The following is a 27,164-nucleotide window of genomic DNA, read 5'->3' as shown; positions in this document are numbered from 1 at the left end:
ACTCGCCCAAGTGTTTGCTTGGCCCCAGATGCTCTCTTGGCTCTGTGCTTTGCTAATATGCTGTTCCTGCTTCCGCAGAGGCTTCCTCAGTATGGTCTGCCCAGTGATTCCAAGGCTGCCGCCACTGTGAAGCTATCCCTCACTCCCCAAAGGAAACCAAAATGCTCATTGTTCTGTGCCCACTTAGAACGTGGAGTTGACCTAGCACTTGTCCTGCAACTATTATAAATGTATTGTGTGAGTCAGCCATTCTGGATGAAAAGTTCCTTGATGGCAGGGACATGCATGGCCCCCAGAGTAAGCATTCAACAAACGTTGAGTGGGCAAATATCAGGATGCCCACACGTGACAAGGAAGTCAACCCAGCATATAGCAAAAGCATCTTAATCTTTCTCACACTGCATAAGAGAATGACTTTCTAGTCTGGAACCTCCGTTGGCAAGTCCATCCGAAGCAGCCCAGTTGAGGCTAAATAGCTGTGTGCCACCAGAGGTGGGCAGCCAGGAGGCATGCATGCCACCAGTCACGTATCAGTTCCTTCAAGAAACACCCCTGCTTGTCTTTCCTTTCAAACATAGCCACAGATCTGCAGGATGAAGAAACAATGTCTGAGGTTATGCGAGGTGGTCCTCAGCTTTGCTTCCAACCCTGTGGCACTTGGACCATGGGAAAAGATCTGAACTTTTAGTTAGACTTCATCTCTGGGTAGCATCTTAACAGAGTCTAGCATCCCAGTCATCGGAATTCCTGGCTTGGGAGGAGTGAAATGGTGCAGGTGCTCACTTCTCTGGTTTGTTTCCCTTTTAAGGGAGTTTTGTTTTAATCCCTGGCAAAGGAAGGTGCCTTATCTCCAGCCAGGGGGTAAAAGTAGGCTATGTTCTTAAGAACTGGGATTTGCTCTTCTTTGTTCATGTTTGAGGAAGGAGGGCCCTTTCAGCTTGCAGCACCGAGCGAAGCTCGGAGATACTTGCTGTACAAGCAGAGAACATGTGCCTGCCTTGGGGAAAAATGGCCAAGAGGAGCTTACATCGCCCAGGAACACATCTAGAAATAGCTTCTCGGGAAGGCCTACTCACCGTGTTGTGAAGCTGTGTAGGAACCTTTTGTAGGAAAACAACTCCCAGTGGCCCACATTTTCACTATATGGGTGAGGCAGGCTCTTTCATCCCTCTAACAGGAATTCTGGTTGTCCAAATCTTTTCTAGAAAGGAGCTAGTACTGACTGGACTACTAGTCTCACTGAGCCAAGATTTGCACCCCACTCTCCCCAACTCTTAAAACACCATATTGTCCTCTTGGCTTATAAAATACCCATTTACAACATGATTTAGTAGCTCAGGATTCTGTTTTATCGTGAGTGGCTTTTACATGATGAAACTGTAGGGCACCGGTGAAAAGTCTGGCCCATGAGATGCTCCGTACTCTCTGTGACAAATTGTGCCCAGGTGTGCTGTGGGGTTGCCCAGACTTCACTGAACCATGATCCACTGAGTTTTCCGAACAGCAACTTGGGACTTTTCAAAGATGTGAGTAGTCAACATGAAACCTGGTGCCAAAGCATTAACAAGTCACTGGCCCCAAAGCCAGAGCTGTAGTTTTTGCTGCTCACTCTGCAGAAAGATTAGCATTGTTTCAACAACAAAACGTGGTGGAGAATAAAGTCTGGTAAAATGGGTGCAGGATGTCACAGGAGGGAAAGCGCCAGAGCCTGAGCTGGATGGGCCCGGACTCTGTGCAATCGCAGTTTGAGTCAAGGAGGACATAAGTGGTTGATACTATGTGCCTGGGGAAGCCTTTTCTCTTTGTGGTTCCTGATGGTCCCAGAGGGACTCTCTGCTTGTCATGGTAGAACGAAGGGCCTCGAAGCACAAAATCAAGTGATCTCTTGCCTGAGATGACTGAGTTTGGTCTTCAAATGGCATTGGATAGCCAATTCTATTTCTTTAGAGGTTCCCCTTCTTCAGCCTTCACAATACTGCAGATCAAGAGGTAAACTCACCAGGCCCACCCTCCCCTTGTAATCTTCGAATTTCGGGAGATCATTGAATACCCACATTCCATAAGCCTAGGTTGGGTTCCCCGGGGAGGCCGGACCTGATTTCAGAGTAGGCCAGGTTTCTTTCATCAATCCCAGTTAACTACTTTAAAAATTGGAAATTGGAAGTTTCCCACTTATTCTGGAGTGTTTGTCAGTGCCTCAGAATAAAGCACTTGGTGCAACAGACAGTATCTTGCAATCAACATGGTTAGTAATGGATAATACTTTGTAGGAAACATGAATAACATTTATCCAGTGCTTCAACATTTCAAAGTACTTTGAAGTCATTGTTTATCCAGCCCTACCATTGATGGGCTGTTTGGTCCTCATCTCACAAGAAGTTGCTACAAGGCAGGAAAAGGCCAGGAGTTGGGAGGCCTGGTCCTAGTCCCCATTTTACCACATACTTGCTCCGTGACTTAGACAATGACTTAACTTTGCCATCTGTAAAATGAGCGAAGGGTCAGGGAAGGTGATTCTAGAGAATTCTCAAAGATCTTATTAGCTCAAAAACTCTGAATTAAAAGAGCAGGGGCAAGTGCTTTGTTTTGGTTGAACTTAGCAAGGTGATAGTTTTCATGGATTTTGATATAGTTACTATTTAATTTTCCCAACTCTAGAATCCAAAATGTGGGCTTATTTCAGATATGCTTTGGAAATTCTATTATCCTATGATCTAGCCAATCTTTGGGCCTTTCCAGTCCTGGTATATTTGTGGTTGCTATTCAAGGAAAAGGTCTGAGACACATCCAGACACACTCCATAGTCTGGAGAAATGGTCAGCGGGGGCACAAACACACACACACACACACACTGGAGTGATAGTTTTGGAGTCTAGGATGCCCTTATTTTCCCGCTGGGGCATAGGAAAGCAGAAGGAGGATTAGGCTAAGAATGACAGCAACTCCACCCATGGACTTCCACGGTTGCCTGGGTGAGCTCTTCCTGTGGAAGTGGCAGAAAGAGCATGTGAAGAGCTACACTGAACCTAGAAGGAAATCTTGGAGATGAAGACTCATCATATGTAGTTTTAACATTCTAAGTCAGTTCTTTCCAAATCAGTAATGAAGTAGTCTGGCCAAAGCAGTGGTTCCTTGCCATGTTTTCGGTCATGAACCCCTTTGAGAACCTTATGGAAGCTATGGTGACTTCTGTCCAGAAAACTACTCATATATCCACAAATTGGGGTATAATTCTAGGGAATTCCTTTATGCCCTGCAGCCCATGGACCCCAAGTTTGCAACCCCCAGTCTAAAGTAGAATAAGGGAGCCTGACAGTGGGAATGTCAGGGCTAGACCAAGACTTCGAAGTCCATAGTTTGCTGCCAAAACGGAATTGAACAACTAGTAACATAAAGGGTTTTTTTCTTCTTTTTTCCCCCTCTGACCATCACCCTCCTTTTCTTCTCTATTCCCACATCTTTTGTCATCTCTTGTTCCCGTTCAATTTCTCTCCCCATCTCTTGCACATCTTGCACCACAGATGTTCCGGCCTGGTTAAAAAGCCTCCGCCTGCACAAGTATGCTGCGCTTTTCTCCCAGATGACCTACGAGGAAATGATGGCCCTCACTGAGTGCCAGCTGGAGGCTCAGGTAAGTGCTGCCGGTGACCATCCCCTGAGAAGGTGCCCCAGGTGGAACCTGAAGTTCCCGCCCAAGACAGACCTTGTTTGGACCCATACCTATCCCCACCCAGTAGCTTGCCTTGTTCTACGACCTGCTAGGTGCTGGCCAGCATTACATGGTGAGTAAGGCTGGGTTCTTGTCTTCAGCGTCCAGTAGGCGGCGGGGGACCAGCACGTAACTGCAAGGCAAATACAGCTCAGGAGAAAGAGTATTATGAAAAAGGTTCTAAGTTCAAGGTGGAATGGCCTAGAAGGAACATTTGACCAAGGCCTCAAAGAGTCTGTGTTCCAGCCTTTGCTTTCCCTGCCCCCTCCCTCCGTGGTTTGGACAATGCCAGATTGGTTGTTTGTTGTCCAGTCCGGTTACAAATCAGCTAACTTCTAGTAGTTAGTGGGTAGAAGCACCAGGTCATGCCTCAGACCTTCCCCAACACTTTTCCAAAAACGTGTTCAGATTGGACTTAGTTGAGACTGGAGTAAGTTGTACAAAACACTTTTTCTTCTAACTGCCTTGCATAACACGGGACCGTCACAGAGAATGGGATAACCCCAGGTCTCAGGTTTCATTTCCCTTCTGGGTGCCATCAAAGAACAAAGTTCCCCCTTCCTTCTCAGGCGTCTTTCCCCAAGGCTAGGCCAGTCAACAGACCCCCCAAAACCAAACATGTTTCCTACCATGCTGTGCTCGAGTAACTAGATCTGACCGATGTGTTTGTTTCTCTTGTTTAAAATGCCATTTGCAAAATAAATAAAATAAAAAAATAAAATGCCATTTGCATGTTTCAAATTGACCTCAGTTTCCTTTGAGCAACGATTTAAAAGAATTAATGGTCTGAACAGGCTAATAGTATTTCCCTTGCAGGAAGAGGAGATTGTACCATTTGGGGCAGCACTGCCCTGGACTCACACCTCCCAGCAGGTGCTGGTTTCCCACTGCACCTTCAGTTAATTAACCTCTGCAGGCCTGGCTGAACACAGCTATTGAGATGCAAGACAAAGCCCGAAGTCGCTGCACATTCTCGGAGAATGAAAAGCACTAATTTCAACCTCCTCACACTTCTCCCACCACTTTTTGGATTTCGATTGCCCCTTGAGATCCCAGGGATTGATAGAACTACTTCTAAGAGCATTTTTTGTGTTTGGGTCCGAGTTGAGGGGAAAAAAAATCTAAGTCCTCAGTTATTTGACTTGGGAAAAAACAAGACATAATTGACAGAGAAGGCAAAGCCAGAGGCCAGAACAAACTTTTCAGAGTAATTTAATTCACTTGAACCCAAAGTCAAGGCTAAACAGAAATCTGCCCCCAGCACTTCATCTTAGAGAGTGAGTTCAGTTGTCCCTTGAGTGTTAATATCTCTGAAGGAGATGTCTCTGGTGTTCCCATCTTTTCCTTCTGTAAGAGGAATTCTATGAATTGCTGCAAGAAGTCACCAGAAGTTTGTCTTAGAGACCTGACTTAAGAAAGGACCTCCTTTTTGGAACTTTGCAGTATCTCTAGTCAACAAGCATTGACCTAAATCCTTGGGCTCACCATTGCACACAGTTAAGCCAAAATCCACAGCCGTAACTGTGAATTCTAATCATTTAGCTCAAGTGATGACTGAATTGAGTTTTAGGTTCTTTTATATTCTGGTTTTCCTTATGGAGATCAAAGATGACCTGCAAACTGCCCAAAATGGCCCTGTGTTGTTTGGCAGCCGGTGAAAACCGTATCAGACTTCAGAGATGGGAAAACCTAGGAAAGGTTGGAGAAAACAATGAAGCTCTGTATGGGATTGGAACCTTCAAGCAACCTGGGTGGGACTGAAATGACAATATGGAGAAAGAGGGATGTATGACTTTAAAATGATCATTTAAGACTGTGAAGAAATTTCATGCTGGGTGGGTAATTTGCTGTTCTAGCTCTGTCTCTCTCTCTTTTCTCTCCTAAAGGTCACAGCCAAAGTACACAGGTAAATGTATAGCCAGATGTAGTCAGAACATTTAGTAAGGAGAGGTTTATGACAGAGGGGACTGAAGAGAGAGACAAATGGATATTTACTAGTCCACAAACATAGGAACCAAGAAGACAGTAAAGTAGTACTAAATAGCCTCCAGGAGTCTCTAAACTGATTCTTAAAAATATGTTTTTAAATTAACTTTTATTTAATTACAGAATGTTACCAAAGGTGCAAGACACAAAATTGTCATCAGTATTCAGAAGCTCAAAGAAAGACAAAACCTCCTGAAGTCTTTGGAAAGGGTGAGTGATCACCAGGGGAGGGCAAATCTCTGCCGCCATGATGGGAAAAGTCTCAGCTGAAGGTGTCATTGGCAGACCTTATAGAGTGTTCCGCCTTGTTTCCTTACCAAAGGCAGAAAAAAATGAAAGGAGTTTGAAGTGAAAGTTTCCTGGTTATCCACACTTCTATGGAACCTGACCACTGACATATACTTACTGCCTGGGTCCAGGCAGCCTGTGACTGGCCATCCCAGTAGACTCCAGCTTCAGTAGAGGGAATCAGAATCATTTGGCTGATAAGCCCTTATCAGCTGCTACTGTCCCTGCCTAAACAGGTTCTCTTCCTATCTTTGTATCCAGACATTGCCCTCGTACTGGTATCATTTTGGGGACTTGGTAACTTTATGATTTCATCTAAGGTGCAGAGGAGAGCAAGCCTCGTTCCTGTGCTGCCTCTGCCCCAAGCTGGGATTCTTGTGCAAGCACTGCTGTTGGGAGGTGGTTGGGATTGGTGGGCCAGAAGCTCCGTGGGCACATGCTACCTGCACAGCCTAAGTGGTCATGTCGTCCAGTAATCCCAGGGTGCCTTTGGAAGGGAACAGAGTATGGAGCTAGGCGGGCCTAACACAAGTTGTGTGAGCATGTCAACATTTTAGTGCAATGAGTTTTTCTTTGCTGATTTATAAAGATGTGTGTATATAATTTTACATAGAATATATAAAGTTACGTTTAATGCATATCACATAAAATATCAAGTAATATATATAGAATATGCATATATAACTTTATAAGGAAGGTGGCTCTGAAAGCCTTGGGATCGACAGATGGGTAGAGGCTACTCACATGGCACATCCGTGCTCAAAGGCCCGCCCTTAATTACAGTGAATCCCAAATGACAAACGACCTGTCCAACTGAACCCGAGGCTGTTGTTCTTAATTCTGTTTTATTTACCAAGCAGTTTGTCTAACAGTGATTATTGCCATCTTTAACATAAGAACCCATTCTCTTTTGGGGACTATGCAAAAGGCCAGTTTTCGCCTCTGTTAGAAAGCTCGGGAAGTGTTCTCCCTAAGGACTAGATTGCTGAGTGTTATGGTGAAAGAGTGATCATCCCCCTTTATCTCTGGAGCATCCTTCAGGAACTCCCAGGAACTTTGTCACTGAGGAAACGCACCGACCCGAGTGACAGAGATGGAACTACTGTTAGCTCTACTCCCCGTGGCCTTGGGCCAACTCAGTGTGGAAACACAAGGGCAGCAAGGCGTCACAGGTGCCTGGACGTGTCGCTGACTTTCTCTCTGGCCTTTGAGACTTTCTCTCTGGCCTTTCTCTCTGGCCCTCTGGAGTCCATTGCCATTTCGCGCCTCGAATAGTATTAATTCCACAAAAACACCTTCTGCCCGGCTCACTGGAATGGGAATTGTTAAAAAGAGGACAAAAGTAATACAAAATCTGAGGGCAGCTAATGGCCAAGAAAAGAGCAGTAATGAGTTTATTTTGGCATCTTTGGGGAAGAAAGCTTGTGTCTCTCCCAGACCGGCACCGTGAGCTTGCTTCAGAACACCTGAGCTCCGACACCTGTGTGGTCCTCCCTTCGGGAGCTGATGGCCTGGGGGTGGGGAGCCTCAGCACCCCCTGAGGCCTCAGCCCCTTGGCTCTGTTCTCTCTCCTCTGGGACCCAGGGCCCTCCTGCTCTTGGAGGGAGGGATTTGTCCCTACTGTGTTACCACTTAGGCCACCAGCCACAGACTCACACCAGCCCTTTCTGTGGCATTCCCAGAGGTCCCGAGCTGATTCTGCTGTTGCAAATGCTGTCATCAGGCCCCTGCCTACAGCATTCTTACCTCACATAGAACCCAGAGATTTCTAAGGAGATAGCTGGGACCCCGCCCATGGCTAGTTCATAATCAGTAGTTGCTGCAGGTAAGCTCTAGGTCCAGAGCTCTTCCACTCACTCACTGAATACGTACTAAGCAGCTGCCTTGGACTAGATTTACCCCCATCCACTGGAGACTAACCGTGAGTAATACAGAAATACCTGGTTCCTGCCTTTGGGGAGCTCGGATGTGCATTGTGACACAGACATGTCACACAGACGCAGCGGTGCCCTCACAATCCCCTGTGATCAGCGCCATCACCGAGGCAGGTGGGGGGATCTTCCTGGGATGAGACACAGCGCTCTGCAGGTGTGAGGAGGGGGGAGAGCATGGAGGGGCCAGCACGGGCTGGAGACTCGGTAGGAGCCTAGAGCCAGCCTTGGCGGGCCCTTGAGCTAAGGTGGGGGCCGTGAGGGTGGAGAGGGACAAGAGAGGTCATTTAGCGGAAGTCCAGGCATCGACCCAGGTGCCGTGCCATTTGGGAACAGAAAATATAGGAGGAGTTGCCAGGGTAGGAGAAGTGGAGTTTAGCTGGACAGATTGTCTGAGGTGCCTATGAGACACTGCAGCGGAAAAGGCAAGTTAGTGGCCACAAGGACGATGCTAGAGTCCACAGGGTTTGAAAGACTCACTGTGGGTCATCTGTGTGGAAATGGCGGTTGGTTCCCCAGAAGTGTGTGTTGAGTGGTAAGAGCTGAGAACAGACCCCGAGGAGCACCAGAAGATGGAGGGACCAAACAACGCCAGAGGCTGAACCACCCTGAGGGTCAGAGAGAGTGTTTGAAGGAGGGAATCCCATCAGGGGCCGCGAATGTGTCCCATACAATGAGGACTCAACACCGCCCCCTGGAATCGGCCACCAGAGGTCACTGGTAGCCAAGGTGAGGAGGGTCGCCAGGAGAATGGAGGGACAGAAAGAAAACCCATGAACCAGGGAGTGTGAATGGGTGAGAAGGCCATCAGGGAAGGAAGTGTGGAGACTTCTCAAGATGTCTGGTGGAAAAGGAAAAGAGAAGATTAGAATGGTCACTGGGACAGACTTTTCAACATTGATCTTTAATACTGAAAATGTTTCCACATGCTTTTATTCTTTTTTTTTTTTTAGTATTTATTTGACAGAGACACAGCGAGAACAGGAACACAAGCAGGGGGAGTGGGAGAGGGAGAAGCAGGCTTCCCGCCGAACAGGGAGCCCAATGTGGGGCTCGATCCCAGCACCCGGGGATCATGACCTGAGCTGAAAGCAGGTGCTTAACCAACTGAGCCACCCAGGGACCCCTTCAGTGTCCTTTTTGCAACTAACTCCCAAACTGTGAAGCTGGACCCTTCCTTGGGAACCTGGCATAGAGAAAGGACACACACACACACACACACACACACACACTGTGTTCCCACAGCTCCCAGTCCTGGCAGCCTGCTCACACTGTATGGGACCCAGGAATGGTAAGCATCTTAGGGCAAGGATTCTGCTGTATTCATTTTAGGTCTTGGCTCCCTGTAGGGCTCAGTTGGGGTCTGGTGAATGAAAGGTGGCAAGGGAGTGGATTTAAGTCGATGCAGGCATGCCGTCTACTGCATGAGAAGTCCAGTTGTGCCCATGCAGGGGGAAGGTGGGGCCACGAACAGCGTGTAAGTGCTGGGACACTGGCTGCCCGAGTCCTGTCTTCCAGATGATTTGCCCCTTGCTGCCATTACATGCCCTGTGAAGGTTCCAAACCAGTCTTCCTCTAAGACCTAAGAAAGCCAGGCAAGCGGTTGGTCAGCAAGTAGCTCTTTTCCTGCACGTGGGCCCTGAGTTGTGCCGCCCAAGCTGAGTGCTTCTTGGTACCTGCTTCTTGGTACCTGCTCTGCCATGAGCTACTCGACTTGGCCCATTAGTGACCGGACAGCTTCGTTTTTGCCTCTTTGTGTTTATAAGGTAGGATTATATTTATGGTCTGAAGGATCAATATAGACTTGGGTTGGTTCCCTATTTTTGTCAACATGGAGAATTAATTCCCACAACCAGTTGAGGACACTGGAGTGAGTCCCACTCGGGCCATTTTCTAGCTTCCTTCTCAACCTGGGCACTCAATGTTGAGTTCTAGAATTGATTTTGAAGAGTTGGATATGTAACCCCATGGAGCCTGGCCTAAAGCACATTGTTAACTTGTTGGTAGCCAAGCGTTTTCTTTGAGACACTGGCTTGAAGGCTGGGGGGGGAAACAAAACAAAACTCTTCATGATTCCTGATAAGATAAAGAAAGTGTCTGTCATTATTCATTAGGTTTATGGTTTCCTTTTTGGGGTGGCTGTCTCCAGTGGAATAAAATAAGATTTGAACTTGGGGCAAGTGTATGTTTCCTGTTTCAAGGAGTTCAGCTCTTAGCATAACCAAAATATCCTTCCTCCCTCACTGAGTAACTACAGAAGTCTTATGGCATGTGACAGGAGCGGGCGAGGGTTGCTTGGTGGCAGTTGACAAAATGTCATGAGCATGCATTTGCTCACCTCAGTGGTCACTGTCACATGGGATAGCGTGGCAGGGAGGCATGTGATCTCCCAAATAGGCCGGTCAGCTCTGCCTACTCAGCCTCACTCTGAGGAAGCTTCATCCCTTCTCTCTCATTTCCTTTTCCCCCGCCTCAGTCAGGGGCTGGACAAGATCAGAACCTCCCACCACCACCCACTTACCAGGTGCCGGTGAGGCAGTTGCCAGAAGTGGAGGACTTTGAGGCAGGGGTCCCCCAGTTGGCACATAGTTGAGTTGGGAAAGACAACAGGTGCTCTCCTGGGGTGGGCCAGCTAGCTTACCTCCATACACCCTGCCCAGGTAGATCACCACGTCCAAAGTCAAGGAATCATTCACACGCCGTCCCCTAGACTCTGGAAGAGGCTGGTCCAGTCCAGGCAGCAGGAAAACTGGCAATGATCAGGAGCACCCCCCGACTCCCACATCAGGCTTGCCAGCACAGGCAATGACCTAGTCTCACTTCTGCCATATCCACCAGGTGTAGACGGAAGGCGGTAGACTCTAAAACCCTCCTCTTTAAAAGAAAAATAGACTCTCTCCTCTAAAATAGGCTGGAAAGTAGCCCTGAGCAGGACTGAGACAATTCTGATGGCTACTTAGCATTTCACTGTCCTCAATAACCCTGGGTGCCCACTTGGCTAAGCTTCTGCGTCCAAACTCCTGCGCAAAGCAGGTTCCCGCCAATGACGGGGCCGGGCTCTTGGTGGTCTGCTGCCCAGAATTGAAATGTTGCCTGTCCAAGGCTGCCATCCTCAGGTTTCCTTTTTCTAATTGATTGATTGGAAAGTCGGGTGTAGACGTGATCGTGTTCCGTGGGCTTGTGTTCCTTGACACCATCAAGCAATTTTTCTTGGTAAGAGAGGATCCCAGGAATGGATTGGTACTCATGCTTCAAGCTTTTATAATGATGTCCTTGCTATTCTGGGCTCTCGGAAGATTAAGTACTTCATTAGTAATCAGGGCCCCGATTGTCAGTGTCCTTCGTGGGTCCCACGGAGAGGTTTGCTGCAGAAGCACCAGGACAGCACCAGGGCAGAGGGCCGGGCTGCTCACCATGCCCAAAAGACTCCCAGGCCCTGATCCCCGGCCCCAAGCCTCAGAACCTGTTCTGTGCCTCCGTGAGCATCTGGTGCACAGATAAATGTCAATCAGAATCCACTTTCACTCTTCTTCTAATACATAATGGCCAGTATGTCAAACTGTAGGTGCAGAAGGACCCAATTTTATTATACAACATATAAAGCCATTCATATATTATAGACAACTTCAGTTGATCCTTGAACAAATGGGGTAGAGGGGCACCCCCCCTGTGCGGTTGAAAATCCATGTATAACTTTGACTTGCCCAAAACTTAACTACTAATAGCCTACTGTTGACTGGAAGCTTTACTGATAACCTGAAGAGTGGATTAACACATATTGTGTGTTGTATGTGTTATAGTCTGTATTCTTATAATAAAGTAAGCTAAAAATAGAAAATGTTAAGAAAATCATGAGAGAAAATAAATTTATAATACTGTACTATATTTATAGAAAAAAAATCCTCAGGTAAGTGGACACACAGTTCAAACCCATGTTGTTCAAGGGTCAGCTGTATCATATACACATAGATTATACATATTTCTCTCCAGAATGATTCTTTGAAAACATGTCACTCCCCTGCTCAAAACCTTCCCTGATGTCCCGTCTCATTTAGAAAAACTTCCAGCATCCATGCCTCCACGCTCAGGCCCCGGGAGCAACCTGGACCTGATTTCCCACCCTCTCCCCTCACCACCCTGCTCCACGTCAGGCCTCCTTGCTCTTCCTCACACACTCCAGGCGTGCCCCACCTCACAGCCTTTGCCCTTACCGTGCCCTTTGCATGGAGCACACTTGCCCAGAATCCTCATGCCCGCATCCATTTGGGTTCCCTTTCCAATGTCCACCCCTCAGAGAGCCTTCCCTCACAGCCACCTGGCCTGCACCTCAGTCCCTAGCACACGGTATGTTCATCTCAGGGTAGGATGTAAACTCCCCAAGGGAACCATAAAGGCTGTTCCCACGGTTCCGCCTTGCCTGGCATGGTGCCTGGCTCCTCAGGGCCCTGGCCACAAACCTAGTAACTTAACAAAGACGCACAGGACACCATAACTGACACCAACCTGCAGCTTTACAAATATTAACATCCTTAACAACCACCCAGTGAGGCAGATACGGCTGTTATCCGTGTGTTTTACACAGAGAAACTGATGCACAAGAGAGGTTAAGTCGTTTACCCGAGGTCATACAGCCGTGTCCAAATTTGAACCCCAGCATCTGCCCTAGAGTCTGTATTCTTCACCACTGCCTCGTTGATGCCTGTGTTGGGGGCTGAGTGAAGGTGTGAATGAGCAGCAGGTTCCTTCATGCACAACAACTCGTACACAGGACAGGAAGTTACCACGTGACCCAGCTTTGTTATATAGCTTCTAAAGTGTGTGCCTGTCAACTGTATAACGCTTTTTATAGAAATTCACTGAAGAAGCCAGGAAAGGAAATGTACAAAATCATTCTAGTGATCACCTCTAGGTGGTGGGATTTGTAGGTGATGTATAATTTCCCCACTATGCCTATCTGTATTTTCCAAGTTTTCTGCTCGGGCTAATAATAGAATGATAAAATTAAAGTGATTGCCTTTCCAAAGAATGTTGTGATGAAGGGGCCAGCAGCTGTGCGTCCTGTCTAGGAACGGCTTGGGGCAGGGGAATCGAGGCATCAAGGCAGGCCACCCCTGTTGCTGCTGCTAACAGAGGTCTTCTCCCTCTGACCATCCAGGACATCATCGAGGGGGGCAACCTGCGCATCCCACTCCAGGAACTGCACCAGATGATCCTGACTCCCATCAAGGCCTACAGCTCCCCGAGCACCACCCCCGAGGCTCGCCGCCGGGAGCCCCAGGCTCCGCACCCGCCCTCCCTGATGGGCCCTGAGGGCCAGAGCCCCGACTGCAAAGACAGTGCCTCGGCCGCCGGGGCCACAGCCACCACCTCGGCTGGGGCCAGCGGCGGGTTGCAGCCACACCAGCTGAGTAGCTGTGATGGGGAGCTGGCCGTCGCCCCCCTGCCGGAGGGGGATCTCCCCGGGCAGTTCACACGTGTCATGGGGAAAGGTAGAGCCTGATTCTCACACCTCCCCCCTTTTCTTCGCTCACCACCACTAACCAGAGCTCCGGGTTCCTGAGGAGCTTCCCCTGAGTGCTGGATAAACCTGTCTGGGTAGATGCCATTAGCCCATTTACAGATGCGGAGAGTGAGGCTCAGAAGTCACCTGAACTCCGATCCCTCTAATCCCCAAAGGCCTCCTCCTTAACCCTGTCCCCTTTCTCTCCCACTCCCTCAGACCAGGGCTTGCTGGGCCCTCCTAGTAGAGTGAGTGCTCGGTGGGCTTCGGGCCTGTGGGCGGAAGTCGGCCCTTACTGCAGACAGCGCCTGGAAGGCACCATGGCCGGGCCGAGTGCCTGTCTGGAGGGCAGGATAGAATTCTCATGTGGTCCTTTAGGTGAGAGCACTCTTTCCACCTGGACTGCCCTGTGTCTCCCCCATGAGTGGCACAGTGATTACGTGATTATCCTTGAAAAGTCCAATGCTAGAATAACTTGTGCTCGAATGGGGTGTTTCACAAGAAAGTGTGATTGTGTTAAAAAATGCAGTGAATGCCCGTACTTTTCCTTTGGGAAGGAGAAACATTTTTTTCTTTATCGCCCAATCATTTTATTTATTTATTTTTTTATTCTTATGTTAATCACCATACATTACATCATTAGTTTTAGATGAAGTGTTCCATGATTCATTGTTTGTGCATAACACCCAGTGCTCCATGAAGAACGTGCCCTCCTCAATACCCACCACCAGGCTAACCCATCCTCCCACCCCCCTCCCCTCTAGAACCCTCAGTTTGTTTTTCAGAGTCCATCGTCTCTCATGGTTCGTCTACCCCTATCGTCCAATCATTTTAAAGAACCAAGTTTTTACCAAAAGAAATGGACACCTGAGTCTTACAGGTGCAGTGAGAAATGCCCTGTGTGTACACGTCCTAAAAAAGACTTCCATCCATAGAAATCTGGCTCAGAGGAGATGACTTGTAACATCCCTTTGAGCAGAGATGCCAGTAGCTTGATGGCCAGGGTGGGTCCTTGGTCTCCCCCCACTCACCTCTGAGCCCTCTCCACCCCCTGACCTCCCACCCCTGAGTGGGCTCTTAGCTGTGTGGGATTACAACGGATGACCCTGTAGAAGTGCATGTCTGAGTGTGATCCATGATGGGCTCAGTCCTCAGGAGACCCAAGCTCCTCTGGCATGGCTTCTTTTTAAACTTTAGCTACTTTCAAACAAATTATAAAATCAATTCATGCTCAACATAAAAAATCAAAACTAAACAAAATGATGGAAGTAAAAAATAACCTGTCCGCCAAGCACCACCATCTTCCTCCCCACAGGTGACCTCTCTAAACAGGTTTGGACTGTCCCTTCAGAAACTTCCTAATAGTCATATACAAGCACATGAGTATCCTTTTTACACACAAACAGGTGTTGTTTACATGTTTTTCTGCAGCTTGTTTTTTCTACATTGTATACTTTTAATATTTCTATCAATACAATATCACTACCCAATTTCTTTTTTCAAGGTTGCATGCCGTTCCACTGTATGCTTAAAGCATAATTCGACAGGGCCCCAGTGAATGGACATGGAGGTGTTTTTCGAGCTTTTGTCAATACGAACAATGCTATACTGGGAGTCTCTGTGCAAAGACAGAGTATAAATGGAATTTTGCAACAGACTGGTTAATGCAGGATTAGGGGGAGAAAGGAATCATGATGCCCAGGTTTCAAGCATGGTCTACTTGAGTGCAAGGCATTTTCTCTTCTAATTGACATCTTCTGTCCAACCACCTCCACCATGGCCTTCTAAACACCCCCATCAAGATCAGAGCATCAGAGCCTCCAGGACGAGAGAAGCATGGGCCATGCTAGCGTGGCCGTGGGAAGGCCAGTGGGTGTGTGTGCTCTGCCCGCAGACTGACCCTGCTTTGTCTTTATTACTTCAGTTACTTGAGTGTGTGGGTGGACCTACGTGTGTATAAGTGTGTTATCACTTTGAGAAAATAACCCTCCAGTGACTGAGTAGCAGGCTTCCTGCTCATGTGCGTGCCCACACACCTCATGTCCTAAAAGATGTTCCAGAGCCTCATGCCTCCAAATGAGGTGCACAGTTCATTCATTAAATTATGGAGATGCTCTCTGATAACATTGATGGTCTTTGATGCCTTTGAACTCCCTTCTCAAAAGGAGCCTCTTTCAGAGATAGGGCTCAGGACATGGCCGCATTCTTCTTCTCCTAGAGTGTCTGTCTCGGGCTGGATTGCAGAAGGCTTAATATAGAATGGTATGCCTGGAATTAACTGAAGGGGCTTCTCGAGGCGAGGGCTCCCGTGGTGACCAAGCCTTTGACTTCAGTGGAATGAGGAGTCTCCTGGCCTTTTTTGTGAACCTTACGTAAAGGCACAGGCACACGTATCTCAAAATATTGGTCCTGAAAGGAAATCAGGGGCAGATCTCAGAGGTTAGAATGGGTATACATGTTTCTAATTCATCTTTTCTTTTTTTTTTCTTTTTTTTTTCAATTCACAGTGTGCACACAGCTCTTGGTCTCCAGACCTGATGAGGAAAATATAAGTTCCTATTTACAGCTCATAGACAAGTGTCTAATTCATGAGGTGAGTAGTAATGGGTTTCACAAAACTGTTTTTCTCATTGCTTAGAAATGGTTCTCAGAGTTTACATGATGTGATCATTTGGGTCTCCAACAACTTGTTTTTGAAGAGTAGACAGGCATTAATAATAGCTCAGGCAGAACTCAGCTATGATGGCATCAAACCTAAGCACAGCCTGTAATACTTTGGTGTCTAGAGATTCATCGAGACTGAGCTCTAATGTGAGGGTCAATGCCTGAGAGAAACTTCTGGCTCTAGAAGAATCTTAGTGACCAAGCCTGAGCTGGTGAATGTCCAGCCCTGCCACCTTGCCTTGGCAGGTTTTCGAGTCTTTATAAAATTTTCTGTAAACATTTTGCCTTTTGGCTCAGGGAAACTTGAGGGAGGGTCGGAGAGTGTGCAAAAGAAGTGTTTGTGTTTATGTTCCATGTGGTTTGATTTGTGATTTTTATAGGAATTATGTTGAGCCACATATCCTTTTGAAGAAGGACTGAGGCAGGCTGGAGCTGTGCCCCATTAGACTCCGTGTGAGCGCGGTCTCCCTGACGGAGCGGGGCAGGTCCTGGGTGCAGCTGGCTGGGGCAGCCACCTGCCCTGAGGTGCATGGGAGGACAGAAGGTTGTGCCTCAGACCCAAGACCCCAGTGGCTTCTTGGGAGCACCCCTTCCGAAGAGTCACAGAGACAAGAGTCACAGTGTAGGCTTTAAAGAAGCTTAACAACGCAGAGGTCATTTTGTGGGATTTTAAAGTTAGACTAAGATGGTAAAGGCCCCCAAGTCTGCTCACCTTTGCTGGGTTGGCCTCCAGAGTGCCAGAAGGGCAGTGGGCCCCAGTGAAGGGAGACACCCAGCGCAGAGGTCTGGCCCCCTCACCCACCACCCCACTCACGCTGTCCCCACCCGCCAGTTGCCACACAGGCACATCTGTCCAAGGCCAGTTCACTGGGCCCTCCACCCTTCCACGGTCTGACTACCCACCGCTCACGAGCATGGTCTCCTTCTGGGTTTCCTTCCCAGTCACTGCCCCACAATCCCCTAAACTCTCCTTTTTGCTGTTTCCTCTCAGCAGTGCAAATTCTCGTGTGTCCCTCTCCCCAACCCCCAACTCACCCTTCGCTGTTTTCAATCCTGACACTGCACGTGTTTCAGCCAGCGAAAAGCACCAGGAAGAAGAGAAGGCAAGGACACATTAAAGAATTTTAGAACTCGTTCATTCCATGGATCTTTATTAAGCGTCTAGGCCCTGTCCCTGGCTAGGTAGCTTATGGTGTGAGGGCGGTGGGGAAGACTAAAGGAAACCAGGTGATCACACACGTGAGGATAAGGCTGTGCTGGCATCCCACGGAGCCCAGATGAGGAGCAAGGCCACCAAACCCAGAACCGGAAATGGCTTTTCCCTAGAGGAACTGCCTCCCAAGCTGGGCCCAAAAGGCAAGCTGGAGTCTTGGTGGTAAAGAACTCACTGCATAAGGAGGTGGGAGTGCTCCAGGCAGAGAGAACAGTGTTTGGAGGGCTCTGTGTCCGACTGCAGTAGAGGGGCCTCTGGCTGATGAGAGTCCTGGGCAGAAAGGGGCTCATGCCATGTCTGCTTGCCTAAATTCATGTCAGGAAGAAGGGGCCTGCACTCTGCCTTGGAAGGGAAAATGTTGTGCAAGACCTTTTATTATTATTTTAGTTCAAGAAAGAGGAAATGTGTCTGACTAATTTTCCACAGGCTCAGGTTATTCTATGTGGGCAGCAGACACCCTCTCTGTGAGGCTCCATTTAGGCACAGCAGTCTCTATCCTGGCTGAATTTCACCTGGGCTCCATGAAACAGGACTCCCTTTCACAACCCAAATATGCCATTCCTTAGCTGACTGGATGGCAGGGGGTTGACCAAACCTAGACACCTTCCTTCCTCCCCAGGGACAAAGGGACCAACTCCCTAGAGTAACAGAAGGGGGGACAGGAAAGTTCTGGATTTCATCTCCTGGATTATAATCCCTGGCATCTTGCCTCCTCGCCATCTTAAGGAGGCTCTGTGGAGATGAGCTCTTGCCCCTTTATGAGCCCTTTAATCCAGCCATGAAGGCTGTAGGGCGCATCCTAGCCATTTTCCTCCAGACAGACTCATTGGATTGGCCCTGACAGGGACAGAGGACTCAGAATAGGCTGACTGGCTGTGTCAGTCTGTAGTATGGAAGCTTCCTTCCCCTCCAGTCCCTGAGAAAGCTGCTACCAGCCCAACCCAGAGCTGCCAGTGGAATGGCTGACATGAGGGGTCAGCCAATCCCAGCTGGTAGCAGAGCTTCCACAGTGGAGGGCTACTTTGCAGATACACACAGAGACTAGCTTTTGGAAATCCCTCATTGCCAGCCATGACCTAGCGCCTCTCCAGGCCTCCCAGCTGCAGCCTCCAGGACTGAGGAGTGGCCACCACACTCACTCAGCATGGCTAAGGGGCTTAATCCTTTCTGCAGCCTGGGACGAAATGAGCCTGCTGCCCAGTATTGAGTGAATGAGCTCACTTCTCTGGGTGGTGGTGGGGTATAAACACTTCCATCTTCTTGGATGTTCTTGGCCATACGGGAGATGTCATGTATGAACTGGTGTCCTTTGGAAGCACTCTGAATGAATGTCTATAAAGTGAGCCATTTCCTCTTTTGTCACTTGGAAACTCAGGCCAGCTGTCCTTCAGGCTGGCTCCAGACCAGCTTGGTATTGTAGTTTTGAGTCATTTGTTGGGGCTAAAGGTGATTGTTGGAATGCCAAATGTGACAAACACTCATATACCACCACCAAAGGGCTGGTCTGTGCAACCACAAAAACCTGGGTTGAGATATGAGCCGCAGTTATTGAACCGTTACTAAGAGCCAGGCATGTCCTAAGTATTCTTGTGCATTTCATGTGTTATCTCATTTAACCCTTACGACATCTCTTGGAGGAAGATAATAGTCTCCCTTTAGAAGGTTTTTAGAAGGAACTGAGTGTCAGGTAAAGGAACTTGCATAAGGATGTGAAGGGATTCAAGCCCTGCCCATATCCATCCAGAGCCTCCGACCAACTGGGCTAGACTCTCCTCCCCAAGTCATCTAGATCAGTGCCCCTGTATCCTGTGTTCTCACTCAGACTTTGGCAGAAGCAGCCAGTCAAAAGCAGACTCTGTCTGTCCCTTTCTTTATTCATCCAGCAGAAATGCTTGCCTTTCAGTCTTTCAGAGGCATTCGTGTATAATTGGACACTCACCAAGCATTGCCAACAAATGAGAAGGGACCACAAAGTAGAACCATGTCCTCACCTTGTAACCATGAGACCATCCCACCATGTACCTTGTGCAGTGTCTGTACCTCTTTAAGGAGGCATGGAGTCCCTTGGTTGGGCAGTCCTCCTTGATGAATATCCTTAAAGGCGTCTGGCTAAGGTCATCTAGGAGGAAGGGGTTTGCAAGTCAGTAATTTTTTCACAATATAACTAACATCTTTTTGCTTTTGTTCACATAGCTCTCCTGTGTTTAGGTCCTTAAAGATTAAATGTCATCGGGAGAAAATTAAACTGTCATGTTTTCTCTGTTTAAGGAATCTGTTTCCTTTATGGGAAAGAGCCATATAGTCTGTTACTCTAAGTAATAGTTTATTGCTACTTAAAGGATTTCATGTCTTATTGACAAAACTATATGGGTATGTTATCTCCATCACTGTTACTGCTGATCAGTCAAATCTGCGGGCCCTCCCACAGCTTGTGGACCTTGGTTTTAGGCACCTGATAGGGCATTCCTATATTGCATGGAGGGTCCTCAGACCATCTAGAACGCCACACGTCCATGTTCCATTTGCAACGGAATTATAGGGCACTTGCTGCAAACATCCTCTAGACTCCTGTCCAGATGTATTAAAAGGGACCTGGGAATCTGCATTTAATAGTCTTCTTGAGGGATTCTATATCACAGATTTGAGCGTCTCTGCCTTGGGGACTCATAACCCCTGTAAAGTCCTTCCTCGGGCTTCTGTGTACACAAAAGAACATGTGATATAGATTACAGTGTGTTACGAAGCAGGCAAAACACCCCTCAATGCCAATTTTACTGAAAAAGATTTGAAAAGGTATCAGATCTACTAGTTTTCCTAAACTTTAGGCAAAGTTTAGGTCTGGATTGGTGCACTGGGGTTTTTGTAGGGAACGGGGCCCCTTAACTGGAGATTTCTCAGCAAAGCCCCATGCCCTACAAAAAACCCAGGGTACCAATCCGGACCTATAGTATAGTATAGTGTAGTGTAGTGTAGTATAGCAGAGACTATACTCCATTTTTTGAAAGCCTGCAGACCACTCCAGGGTGACCACGTGCCATCAAGCAGATTGATTTTTGGAGTGGTTTAGCATTTCCATTGATTACGAAAATGCAGGGGGGCCTGCAAAAGCCAGAATATTCAACAATCCATTTTTGCAATTCATTCCTGGTTAATCTAGAGAGCCCAGAGTAGAGTCAGGAAGAAGGGGAAGGTGAGTACGGATCTGCCAGAAATGCAACCAAAAACAAGCGTTGTCAAAAGCTTAATGCACGTACTTTCCCAGGCACCTCCAATGTCAAAGAACTTCAATTGTCGGTACAGGTGGCTCCCAAGTGAAACTGACTGCTGTTTGGACCAGGTGGGAAGCAGGTGAAGAAAAGGCAGCTGCAGAGACCCTGATGTCCGCACCCCCCCCCATTAACTGCATGTTCCTCCCTCTAATGCCAGGCTGCGCCACCCATTAAAAAGTCCTGTTTGTTTTTGCAGGCATTTACAGAGACTCAGAAAAAAAGATTGTTGTCATGGAAACAGCAGGTGCAGAAGCTCTTTCGGTCTTTCCCTCGGAAAACCCTTCTAGACATATCAGGATATCGACAGCAAAGAAAGTATGTTGGGATTTCATTCTTCTTAATGCACGGTGGTTCCCTGGTGCACCGCGGCCTGCCTGGGTTCCTGGGCAGGACTGTGGCGGAGCACTATTCCTTGTGCACAAGGATGCCCTGTGGGGAGTTCCAGATCACACTCCTTAAACAGATGGAGTCAGGAAAACGCTATAGAGAGAAAATGTTCCCAGAAAAAGAACTGCACATGATCTTTTGTAACGCATTTTACATGATCAAAATGATGGCATTAGTCCAGATGGGCATCAAGGGGAGATGGGTATGATTGAAAGAATGCCCGCAAAACACTTTGTGGTTTGTCCACAAAAGGGGGCCCTGAAGGGACAAAAATGGGTTGTTCTAGCAGCACCTTACGAGGTAGTGTCATTTCTTTCTCCCTTCTCGCTGCAGACTAGCTAATTATAGTCGGTGGCAGGGTGAAGAGCCCAGTGCTGGTCTATTTTGGTCTGAGCTGCAATCTCAGAGTGGAGCAGCACCATTCTTGAGTTTTCATAGTACTTCAGCTTCTTGGATGCGGTTAAAAATAAGCCTCGTTGTACTTTAGAACCCATTACTTTAATCTGGTTTTAAATGGAGGAATCCAATTGCATATTAAAGGTGAATTACAGCGACAATCCAGGGGAGGAATTTAGGGGGGTGTGGGGTGAAGCCTTCAGCAGTGACAGGCAGTTGGGGGGTGACAAAAGAATGATGGTACAAACATCATGAAAAATCAACTTTCCGTTTTACATTTTTAAACATGAGCAGATAATTTTTTCACCTGCACCTGGGAAGTTCTGAATTCACTTCTCAATGCACATATAGAAGCTCTGTGTTGTTAACAATTTTAGCATTTATTTGCAGGAGTGTGCCTTAAAACACCACTGTTTTATATCATTTGAGGGAGATAAGGATAGTTGGGATTTATGAAAAGTTTTCATTAAAGATTAATGGAAAATTTGAAGTGTTATCACCTTCCAGCATATATAATACTGTTATTTATTAAACAAACATTTAGCACTTCTGTGTGCCAAGTGGTATCCAAGCATTTTAGGAATATTAATACATTTAATCCTTGCAACGACCATATGAGGTAGAGTTGCTATTATTAACTCCAATTTACGGAGGAGTTGGTAGGCAGTGGGTATCCAGGATTTGGACCAGGCGGGCCAGCACCAGCTGCAGAGTCAGTGATCTTAATGCACTACACATGCCAGGCAGCTCTCATGGTCTCCAGCTGATGCACAGAAAACACAGTCAGGCAGAGCGGCACTCTGTACGACAGCTCCCTGGCTCCACGCTCTCTGGGGTTGCCTTCCCTGGGGAGATGGGCTGGACCATCTGTGCACCCTGAGGATCCCGGGGGCCCAGGTGAAAGGCAAGGCAGGCTCATAGGCCTCCTGCCCTAGGGACTGTCCCCTTCCCAGGCTCACTCTCTCTTCTTGTAAGGGCAGCCATACATCTCTCAAGTGAGAGGACGAGGTTCCAGACCCCTCTTGCAACACCAGGCCCTCAGGAAGCACATTCGAAGAGGAAGAAGGAATTTAGAGGATAAAGAGAAAGAACTTTTAAGCTCTTTGCTTCTCCCAGAAGTGTCATCCCCTGCCTCTGTCGGCTCTGCTTTGTCCTTGGTCCATATCAGAGTCCCCATTAAACCTGACCTCTCTAGAGTGTTATTAACTAACGTGTGTATTGGGCTACCCAAGGCTTGCCATATTGGAATCTTGATGGACCTGTTTTTATTGATTAGATAAGAATGAATTCAATCTTCAGTTGTGGATGTTCAACTGGAAGTTGCTAAACTCTAGAAAAATCATTTGTTCTCATAAGTATTACCTCTGGGACCTTTTTATGCTATTAATTTGCTTTGAAGGCTTGTTTCTCCCATAATGCAAAGGTAACTGCAGCCCAGCCCCTGCTTGAATTATCACAAATACCAAATTAATTGGTTCTTATTAATCAGCCTCTTCACGCACTTCAAGGTAATGAAATCAGTTGGCTAGATTTAGGAAATCAGAGAAAGATACAGATGGGCAGAGCAAAAGAACGAGAAATGAAAACTTACTAGTGTCACTTTGTTCTCTCCCCAGAAAGAATGATTATGTCATTAAGCCTAGTGGTCTTAAGTAACCCTCAACAACTCCGGCTTTGTAATAACCAACTAAGGATGTCACAGTAGGGTCCCGCAGTCATTAGAAAGATGGCCTAGCCAAATTCTACCCCCTATCTATCCTGACCCCAAAATGTTCTGGGCTCTACCTGCCACACACAGCCCAGTTCATGTGTCCTAACTGTAGGAGTCCCTAGAGTTCTGTTTCTTTAGTGACTAAGTGTCCCATAGCAGAATCCTCTGCCCACATGATATCAGCTCAAGAATATAATCTTGCCTTCCTGGAAGCACAAATCATTTTAGCATCACTCATTGACTACTGTATTTTGCATATGAAACAACTTTTAAAAAATCCAACCAAAAAGGAAAATTAGCAAAAAAGCGATCTGCACTAAATAAGGAAAAGTCTTAGAATACTGAATCATCTGCCAGGTGGCCAATATTCCAACTTCAAAAACCAAAGGACAAGTTTTCATAGCTTAAAAAAAACACCAACCACTTGATCCTTGTTTCTACCTGTCATGGATCTCAGACTGTCCTTCCTCCAAAAGAGGTCTCCTAGATCATATGAAATTACTTTTACCCCCTCCTGGCCCAAATTTCTTCTTTCAAACCAAAAAAATTTAATGTTCATAGAAAGAAGAAGGTGGGGGAGAAAGGATGAGCTACAGACCTAGAGCCCATTAGTGTCCTTCTCACCACATGTCGATGAGTCCCTGACAGGAATCAGGAACCCTTTCCTTGGCCAAAAAAACCTAGAAGTGGAAAGACACAGGCCCAGAAATCAGTTGCAGCCACCTCACCTGTGGAATTCTCTTCCCCACCCCCTTTCCCCCTAGGAAATGTAGGCATTCTGGGGAGAAGAGAAACATTTTCTGAGATCACCTAATGGCTTAGATCCCCGCCACACACACACAATTCTCTTTCTCAGGAAATGACTATTTTGCAGCACACCCTCCCCCAACCCCCATCATCTTCAACTGGTTAAACTACGTCAGCCCGGTCTGCTGGAGTCCCCGTTCGGGCTTGGTACAGACCTCCCCTGTGTGGCTGGGAAAGCAAGTCTGTTCCATCTTGTGGCCGTTGGAGGTAAAGCATTTCAAGTTAAACATCAGTGAATGACTAAAGCTGACTCTTCTTGGAAGGAATGTGCTGGTTCCTGAAACCCTACTAGCTGCTGTGTACCGTCCCGGAACCTGAAGCATGTTGGAGAAGGAGGAGTTCTTGAGCGCTGAGGTCACTGGAGAAGTGGGAGCACAGTGTCCCAATGCGATGCCAAGGGTCCCTGGCGGCCTCCCTGGGGCCATGTGGGGAAGCACGCGACCTCCCCGTCTCTCTGCAGCAGGGATGGCCTGTGGAGTGGGGAGCTGTCGGTGTCCTAGGTCCAGAGCCCTTGCAAACATCATCACCTCCGTTCTCCTTCCCTACTCTCAAGCTGGAGTCAGAGCCCCAGACACGGGGTCAGTGCTTCCACAGGGAGAAGCATCCTGGTGGCAGAGGCCCGTTCGTTCGTTGGTTCATTCAGCCTGCATTCAGTGTGCCGGGAGCTGCCGCAGGCATGGGACGTGCAGGACCGCTGATTACGTAAAGACGCCATCTTTTCTCTCCTGGAGCCTCCATCCTAGCGGGGCTCACAGGCTACTCTCTCCCCGTGGGCAGACATCAGAAACAGACTGTGGTGTGACAGAAGGCGCACTGGGCCTGGCTCTGCTGCCCTTGTGCTGTGTGCCTTCGCGACGGGCACGTGAGTGCTCACATGGGAGACCACTGGGGGCACCCCGGTCAGCCTCCTAGGCTCGTATTTCAGCACCGTCGCCGGCTGCCCGTGTGGCCTTTGCAACATTGTGAAGCTCTCTGTGTTCGTCCTCCAGCTGTAAAAGGGGGTAGAGCGCCTACTTCATGCGGTTGTCGTGAGGACTGAAGAATCAGTGTCAAAGTCCCGGCGTGGTGCATGTGATAGTGCCTCTCAGATGTCTCTTAGCTGTCATTTTAATCCTAGCCCTTTCCTGACACACAACTAGCCGGTGCCCCTAGAGAGACCCCGTAACTGGCAAAACGTAAGCAGACTCCAGGCAGGCAGCCCGCTGGCGGCCTGGGGTGTGGGAAGAGCTGAGGGTGACTGACAGTCTCTCGCTTCTCTGTCCCCTCTCACAGCCGTGGCTTTGGGCAGTCCAACTCCCTCCCGACAGCCGGCTCTGTGGGCGGCGGTATGGGCCGACGGAACCCACGCCAGTACCAGATCCCCTCCCGGAACGTCCCTTCCGCCCGCCTGGGGCTCTTGGGCACCAGTGGATTTGTCAGCTCCACCCAGCGCAACACCACAGCCAACCCCACCATCATGAAACAAGGAAGACAGGTGTGTTCTGTGCCTGCGGGGGAGGGTGGGCCGCCAAGCTCAGGGCCAGAGGCTTCGGGACCTATCCCTGCATGACCCCAAGGTGAGCCAGAAGGCCAAGGAGGGCTGCACGAAGATACAGGTGTCCCTGTGCTCAGAGGTAACCAGTTGTTTGCACTCTTTCTCTAGGAGACAGCACAATGCCATGGCTGCACCTGGCTTCGTGGGGATTTACTTAGGATGCCCTCTGGCCACTTTGACCTTTAACCTTGGGGGCCCTGCACCTGGGAGCCTGTAGGAGGAAATGCAAGACCTTTTATTTGCCTTGCTCCTCAACCTGCCCCTGCAGACCTCACCACCTCCCAGATCTGGGTTCCAGAGGAGCTTTAGCATCCAAGGAGCTTTCTTAGCCTTTTTATTCACGCCAAAAAGCTCCTTTGTCACAGTCCGCAGCTATGGTGGAGAATCCAAAGAGGAGCCTGAGAGAGGCGATCAGAGAGAGAGCTGGAACATTCTCCTCCTGTTCAAGGCCAGGCTGCCCAGAGGTCTTTACTGTGTGATTTAGAGCTGACCTCTGTCCCAAGGCTCCTCACCCACCAGTCCCATTTCCCTACCCTGCCCAGTGCCTTCCATCTGTGTGCCCAGCTTTGTGGGGTTCTGCAGGTTGGGGCTGGGATTAGAGGGGCACAAGTGGGTCTGGATTGTCATGAGAAACTAAGGGGTGATGGATTGGTTTAAAAACAGGAAAACAGCTCCAGGCAAAATGGGCAGGATTTACTCTCCAGAGCATACACCACAGGGTGTATGAGAAAGCCCCACTTTCTGACCGTTGTGGGAAGCCCCACATCAGTTCAAGAGGAAGTCACCACCAGGACACCCGCATAATAATAAACGCAAGCTAAGTGTGCAGCTCACTGCCAGCTGAAAGATGCTTTTTTTCTCCCCCTCGCTTTGTAGTAAGTTGTAAGAATCTCAAAAAGAAAATCAAATGAGCCCCGAAATAGTTTGTGCTCTTCGTTGCAAACATTTATAGAACTCTTTCCATCTCTGAAAAAAAAAAAAAGTGGTAGGAAAAGCAAAGGCAACAAAAGGGATAAAAAGAGTTTGGGAGATGGTGAGGGAGAGAGCTGTCCAGATGAAGCTGGGGCTTAGAGAGGCCTGGGGCTTGGAGGGGGGGTGGTAAAATGAACAGAATCTAAACCCCCTCTCTATAAACATGCATATGGGTAGCACAAGCCTGCAAGCCCTTTTCCAGAAGTTAGCAAAGAGTTTTTCAGGGCTATCTGCCTCTTGAATTCTGGCTGGCGGCCCTGCTCCGCACCCCCTCCCCTGGCCCCAGGGTGTCTGCACTAATGGTCCCCCCCTTTGCATTTCTCACTAGAACCTCTGGTTTGCCAACCCTGGGGGCAGCAACAGCATGCCAAGCCGCACCCACAGCTCAGTCCAAAGGACCCGCTCGCTGCCCGTGCACACTTCTCCACAGAATATGCTGATGTTCCAGCAGCCAGGTAGGGCCCTGCACTTGATCTCTCCCTCTCTCCACCCCCTGACACAGAGGGGAGGCCAGGACGCCAAAATAGATGCCCCTGTGAACCCAGCCGGAAAGTGCTTAGCCTCGACTGTCACCACGCATTCTTTTGAGCTTATAGAAGCCTTTCCTTTTTTAAACTGCCTTGCCAGCATGAATAGCAGCTCGTTGGCTGGGAGCCAGCACATGGAGCCCCAGAGTCAGTTGCAATCTGACGGGGATATTTTTGATACTAGTCATATTTCTAGATTGATTAAACCAGAGAGATCACTGGAGGGTATTTGGGGGAGTTGGGAGGGGTTCCAAGTGCAGTGTGCGTGTG

General features: G+C 48.3%; 1 protein-coding gene across 3 annotated transcripts in view; it reads left to right on the top strand.

Moving 5' to 3' along the window:
• The window catches only part of SAMD4A (sterile alpha motif domain containing 4A), a 198,537-nt gene that overhangs the window by 157,333 nt on the left and 14,040 nt on the right, over positions 1-27,164 (top strand). For all 3 annotated transcript variants that reach the window (XM_081830488.1, XM_081830489.1, XM_081830490.1), the window contains 7 exons: positions 3,522-3,631; positions 5,819-5,905; positions 13,070-13,403; positions 15,922-16,007; positions 20,757-20,875; positions 25,134-25,335; positions 26,696-26,822. In XM_081830488.1, coding sequence (XP_081686614.1) covers positions 3,522-3,631; positions 5,819-5,905; positions 13,070-13,403; positions 15,922-16,007; positions 20,757-20,875; positions 25,134-25,335; positions 26,696-26,822 — 1,065 coding nt within the window. The remainder of the gene's footprint in view (positions 1-3,521; positions 3,632-5,818; positions 5,906-13,069; positions 13,404-15,921; positions 16,008-20,756; positions 20,876-25,133; positions 25,336-26,695; positions 26,823-27,164) is intronic.

The sequence above is a fragment of the Leptonychotes weddellii genome, chromosome 9 (genome assembly GCF_054177405.1).
Source record: "Leptonychotes weddellii isolate Sample4059 chromosome 9, ASM5417740v2, whole genome shotgun sequence".
NCBI classification, from domain to species: domain Eukaryota; kingdom Metazoa; phylum Chordata; class Mammalia; order Carnivora; family Phocidae; genus Leptonychotes; species Leptonychotes weddellii.
The sequence above is the reverse complement of the archived record's forward strand: the minus strand, read 5'-3'. Positions and strand labels throughout refer to the sequence as shown.